The following is a 6,766-nucleotide window of genomic DNA, read 5'->3' as shown; positions in this document are numbered from 1 at the left end:
TAGGAAAGATTTGTCAACCATTCAGTAGTTGCTATAATTTACATTTGCTGAGTATTTTTTTCATCAGGAATAAAACTTATATCTGGTTTCTTCTTCACATAATTATGATACATGCTCTCCGTCTTTCCCTTGTAGCCAAGACTTTTATACAAGAATTCATATGTCTATGTGCGTTTACAAGCCAGAGAATTGTGTCAGCTTGTTTTACTGTTTATGTGTTGGCAATAAATAAATGAAAATGCAATAAAACTAGTTTGACTGTTGTGTTTTTATTCTTTAAATATTTTTGGGAAAAACAGCACTTTTAATAGATTTTTAATTATATCAATTTATTAGACAAATCAAGTATAATATAGTTACATTTCTTAGTAGAAATAATTTTTTTCACAGTTCATGATAATTGAAAGCATTTTGTTTCCAATTGTAATAATACATGTGTATTTTAGCAGCATTAAACATATAAACAGTATTCCTTTATCGCATGTCATAACCAAGATACCAAAGTACCATAACTGCACAAAATTTAAATTACTTTTTTTAAAATGTAATGGCCATTTTGAATTTTGTGAATCTCCCAAGGCTGCCCTACAAGCTGAGCTTTAATTGGCACAACTGTTGTGTACAATTAAAGGGAGTTCTCATTTTTGGGCTTTGATGCTGTGTTCTCTTCTCTTGTTTATATATATATATATATATATATATATATATATATATATATATATATATCTATAACCAACAGTGCACTGTGAGTTTACAGCTGCGCATTCCTTTCAAATAAATTGACTGGTGAGTAGCACAGACTATTCATATCAAGGATTGTGTGTCTGTTATCATCGGACCACAGAACAGTCTCCTCAAAATTACTGCATGAGTGACAGAACCATTGTTTCCCATGGACTCACACTGATGTGATGCAGAGATTATCAGTTTTGAATTAAAAAAAAAATCACTGTTATCGAAATCTCCAATGTATCACTATTTTTAGATTTAAATATATTACTGTATCAAAAAAACTATTTACAGTTGCTAGCTTCCCAGCTCAAACAATGTTTGCATGTTTAAGTTTCCTATTTATAAAAATTTGAAAAGGAATTGATTTTTTTCATGTGTGCGGTTGAAGGTACAGTAGATACTAGAGGTCAAGAACATGCACAAAATTGTGCACTTAACCGACTCTGCTCTGTAGCAGACATGCTGGGATGCCATCAGTTCTTAGAGGCAACCCCCACACATTAACAAAGTGCATTTTTGTGTTCGCCAAACCTTATGGTGCCACAACACCATGCAGCTCGGCGCAGCGCATTTTTAAACAGAAGGTTGGGGACTTTTCCCCCACATTTCTACAGAACACAGCTACAGTAATGTGAACTTAGCATAAAGAGGTGAGATGTAAATAGAGGGAATAATTTAAAAATAAGTAAAAAAAAGTGATCCTATTTTCTCAAGCTTAATGCCACTGACAGTAATGGTTTGTGCAGTGCTTAACACTACCAAATGATGGCCAAAATTGGTTGTTGTTTCAACATTAGTCTAAATGTGGCAAAAATAAGTAAAAAAAAAACTGTCCAGAGTGGATTTAGAGTCCTGACCTCAGTTATGATTATTATTAATATTATTATACAGGATTTATATAGCGCCAACAGTTTGATCAGCACGTTACAATATAACGGGAGACAATACAGTTCAATAGAAGAGGGTTAGGAGGTCCCTGCTCCTTGGAGCTTACAATCTAAAAGGGAGGGGCTAGTGGTACAAAATGTAGTAACTGCGGGGGATGGACTGGTAGGAGGAGTAGATGATTCCATTATTAGCTGAGGGCTAGGATAGGCTTCCCTGAAGAGATAGGTTTTCAGAGATCGCCTAAAAGTGAGCAGAGTAGGCGATAGTCTGATAAATTGGGGTAGAGAGTTCCAGAGGATGGGGGAAGCTCTGGAGAAGTTCTGGAGATGAGCATGGGAGGAGGAGACAAGGGAGCTAGAGAGCAGGAGGTCATGGGAGGAGCGGAGAATACGGTTTGGGTGATATTTGGAGACAAGATCGGTGATGTAATTTGGGGCAGAGTTATAAATGGCTTTATATGTTATTGTTAATGTTTTGAATTTTATCCGTTGGGCAATGGGAAGCCAGTGGAGGGATTGGCAGAGAGGGGTGGCAGATACAGAACAGTTAGTAAGTCAGATGAGTCTGGCAGCAGCATTCATGATAGATTGAAGAAGGGATAGCCTGCGATGAGGTAGGCCAATGAGGAGGGAGTTACAATAGTCAAGGCGAGATATAACAAGGGAGTGAATAAGCTGCTCAGTGGTTTCCGAGGTTAAGAACGGGCGTATCTTGGAGATGTTGCAGAGGTGAAGTCTACAAGATTTGGACAGTGATTGGATTTGGGACTGGAAGGACAGATGGGAGTTTAGGATTACACCTAGCACCCTGGCATGAGGGGAGGACATGATGTTGTGTTATTGATCTTGATGGAGAAGTCAGGGGAGGGGGCATGGGCTGGGGGGAATACGAAGAGCTCAGTTTTGGAAAGATTGAGTTTGAGGAAGTTGAGTGACATCCATGCCGATAGGTTAGTAATGCAAGAGGAGACTGAAGGGGTGAGGTGAGGAGTAGAAAGATAGATTTGTGTGTCATCAGCATAGAGATGGTATTTAAAGCCATGGGAGTTTATCAAGTGACCAAGGGAGGAGGTGTAGATGGAGAAGAGAAGGGGTCCAAGGACAGAACCTTGAGGGACCCCTACAGAAAGAGGGAGTGGAGAGGAGGAGCCAGAGTTATAGGTAACGCTGAAGAAGTGCTGCGATAAGTAGGAGGAGAACCAGGAGAGAGCAGAGGCCAAGAGAGTGGAGTTTTTTGAGGAGGAGGGGATGGTCAACAGTATCAAAAGCCGTGGAGAGGTCAAGTAACAGTTCTAGTAACATACTGTTAAAAAAAGGAAGTGAAACAGCTTTGTATACAGGACCTGGCCAGAATACTTCCTAAACACTGCCTGAGCTGATCCGCAGCCACATTTTTTGGCTTACAGGGTTTGAGGGTATGTCCAGTCAAATCAGTTCCTGTAGTTACCTAATATAAGGTTTTAGATGCTTTTACCATCAGTTACCTAAAAGTCTCCTTCACACAGGGTGTATCACTGCCCACCCCATGTGAGGGCCATGTTTATCCTCATGGGAGGCAGCCCCCTTGATGTCTATTGGGATGCAGTGGCTGTACGGACACAACTACTGTTCCCAATATGACATGTGTGTGAATGCAGGTGCGTGGCCCAGAATGTAGATGGTGTGAGTTTAATTGTTTAACCGCATGTTTATTAATGATATCACTTTTAACCGCTTCCCCGCCGCCCTATAGCAGATATACTGCTACAGGGCGGCAGGGGTACACAAAATCACTTATATACACGTGATTTTGCATTTCCGAGTATGGTGCGCGCACGCGCCCTACCCGTGCCGCCGTTTGCGGCTACCAATTACCAGGTCCCGACCAGTGATTACCCGCCGGCGCCCGGTGATTACCAAGAATCTCCTACAGGGAGGAGGGCCACTTTGTTTACTACCAGTCCTTCTCCCTGTTGGTTTGGGTACACTGCGCTGGATGGTTGTGCACAGCACAGCCATCCAGAGCAGTGTGCTTACAATGAAGCACCAACATATCGCCCCCCAGTAAAACACTCCCAGCACACAGTTAACCCTTTTTATCGCCCCTCATGTTAACCCCTTCCTGCACAGTGCCATTAGTACAGTGTCAATGCTTTTTTTACCACTGATCACTGTATTGGTGTCACTGGGGATGTCAGTGACACCAAGTCAGTTCCCCCCAGTGTCAGAATGCCCGCTGCCATTATTAGTAAAAATAAATAAATAGAATTCCAGTATCTATACCGCAATTTGTAAATGCTATACCTTTCACGTAAACCAATTAATTTACACGTATTGGGATTATTTTTAGCGAAGTCATGTAGCAGAATACATTTTGGCCTAAATTTATGACGAAATTATATATTTTTTATTTTTTTACTGGACATGTTTAATAGCAAAAAGTAAAAAATAGTTATTTTCTCAAAATTGTCGCTTTTTTTTAGTGCAAAAAATAAAAAAACGCACAGGTGATCAAATACCACCGAAAGAAAGCTCAATTTGTGGGGAAAAAAGGATGAACATTTCATTTGGGTGCAGCATTTCATGACCGCACAATTGTCAGTTAAAATAACGCAGCACCGTAACGGAAAAAATGGCCTGGTCAGGAAGGGGGGTAAATCCTCAGGAGAGCAAGAGGTTAAAACATAATGTTATGTTTGTACATAAAACTGTCTATAACCATTACTGTGACTTGGATGAAAATCAGATCACATTTTAGGAGTCATTCCAATGGGTTCATAAACTTTATCTGAAGTGTGTACCTGCCTAGAGACAATTTGAAAATATTTATAACTATGTATTCTGCTTTTCACTAATGGGTGCTCTGTGATGAGGCCTAGAAAGCTTTGCGCATGCAAGGCTATAGTCCAGTAGATCTTTGTCTACAAAGTCTGTGCCCACTGTTCAACATCTATACCCAAATACACTACACAGTCATGAACCACAACCAGAAACATCTACATTTAAAATGCACTGCTGAGAGCCACAAACATTTCTTAAAACATAGACTGTTAGGGGACTGGATTAGTTAACACATGAAAAACAAAATACAAAATAAAATAAAGAACAGTTCCCATAACAGCACCTATGTAACATAGAATACATTAAATATTTTGGTTCATGATTAAGTAGTTTGGTTTATGCTTCTGCATATTACTGAGAAATAAACAAAACCGTTCCATCCATAGTAAGTTACACTGTTGAAATGTCTGACTACATAGCAATAACAACTAGTAGAAATCATTGGCTGTCATAATACAAAAGTGACAAACATTCATTGCAATGTTGCTCAGTGTGATAACTGTATATAAAAAAACAAGCATGTCACATTCCCACTGGAATTTCATTTAAAATGGTAACACATGTCTAGTTATGTACATAGTAGATATGTGTAGCTAAACAACATATTAATTATGTAAGTAAAGCTCTTACATACAAAAATGGTTACACCAACAAATTAGACTGTCTTCACAAACAGCAGCAACTTTGACCCTGGTGAACAGACAAATAAAACATCCACCACTTCATCAACTACTAATGTACTGATCATGTATATCTGCTGGAGTAGATGTTACCAGGGCAGAACACTCAATGTTGATGTCTGTGGCCTTGTAGTTACCTAACATTTGTCCTAACAGTGAAGTAGCTGGTGCACTTGAATACTGTAACAGCAGGGGTACATGAGTCCTCTCCTGAACTAAACAATGGAATTGTAATTTGTAATATAGCCAGCTCTTCTCCATGCAATGGCCACATCTTTCAGGTGGTGAAATGACACAAAGCCTGTTTTATGACTCATTACAGAAGACCATTCTGGCCATTCTCTTGGAATTTAGTTAAATCTGCATAATGGGTTCCAAAATCAAACTTCGTTGTCTCTTTCAGGGAAGAAGAGTTGCCGACATCGCCGTACAGTGTCCTGAGGGGATGTCACTGTATGTCCCACCGTACGAGGATCTGCATAGATTTCATAGTCATTACCCCCCTAGAAGGAGATATAAAAACAAATGCATTTGTTTTTCAATAAAATATTTTTACAATAATAATTCAAACATACTGCAAGTTTTCTAATAACAATTAATTCACATTGCTATAAAACTTTCAGGTATAAACCTGTTATGGAATATTATACCAATCTTTGTAAGAAAAAAAATAAAACATGAAAACAAAGAATATAACAGAATATGCAAAAAGGAAATCAAGGCTGCAAAAATTGAAAACGAACAGCAGATTGAAAAATGTTTGGGGGTTTGTCCTGCTATCTTTTGCAAATATATTAATAGTAAAAAGATCCATTCCAAGCATCTAGGCCCTTTACAAAATAATCTAGAGTGGGTGACTGGGGACAAAGAGAAGGCACATTTATTAAATACCTTCTTCAGCTCTGTGTATACAAAGAAGCATGGGGGAGCTCTTGTCTATATTGGTATTGACACAGCTCCAGATGATCCACATTGGCTCACAACTGATATGATTCAAAAATATTTAGACAGAATAAAGGTGAATAAAGCACCTGGACGGGATGGCATACACCCACTGCTCCTTAAAGAATTGAGCTCTGTCATTTCAAAGCCATTGTTTATAATTTTTAGGGACTCTTAATGACTGGCATAGTACCACTGGATTGGCGTAAGGCCAATGTGGTGCCTATATGTAAAAAGAGATCAAAATCTTTACCAAGTAATTATAGATCTGTTAGTTTAACTTCTATAGTTGGGAAGATACTGGATAGTTTCATAAAAGACCATATAGATGAGTTCTTGCTGGAAAAAAATATTTTGAGCAACAGACAGCATGGATTCATGAAAGACAAAAGTTGTCAAACAAATCTGATTTCTTTTTATGAGGAATGAGCAAAACCTTGGACAGAAGCATGGCGTTGGACGTGGTATACTTGGATTTTGAAAAAGTGTTTGACACAGTTCCCCAGACACGGCTAATGGGTAAGGCAAAGTCTACGGGCTTGGAAAAGTCTATATGTAGATGGATAGAAAACTGGCTAAAAGATCATATTCAGAGAGTAGTGGTTAATGATTCATATTCTGAATGGTCTAGGGTTGTCAGTGGTATACCCCAAGGTTCAGCGTTGGGACCCTTACTTTTTAATATATTTATAAACAATATAGGGT

The 6,766-nt window shown here is 38.8% G+C and overlaps 1 protein-coding gene across 1 annotated transcript in view; it reads right to left on the bottom strand.

Annotated features, from left to right (window-relative positions):
• Positions 1–250: 250 nt before the first annotated feature.
• The window catches only part of PMM1 (phosphomannomutase 1), a 74,054-nt gene continuing 67,538 nt past the window's right edge, over positions 251–6,766 (bottom strand). The window contains exon 8 of the mRNA XM_089687721.1: positions 251–5,622. Coding sequence (XP_089543847.1) covers positions 5,500–5,622 — 123 coding nt within the window. The 3' untranslated portion in view covers positions 251–5,499. The remainder of the gene's footprint in view (positions 5,623–6,766) is intronic.

Source organism: Staurois parvus, unplaced genomic scaffold (genome assembly GCF_062004578.1).
Source record: "Staurois parvus isolate SC_StPar_1 unplaced genomic scaffold, SC_StPar_1.0 ptg000436l, whole genome shotgun sequence".
Taxonomy (NCBI): Eukaryota; Metazoa; Chordata; class Amphibia; order Anura; family Ranidae; genus Staurois; species Staurois parvus.
Note: the sequence above shows the minus strand (reverse complement) of the source record. Positions and strands in the feature narration are given on the sequence as shown.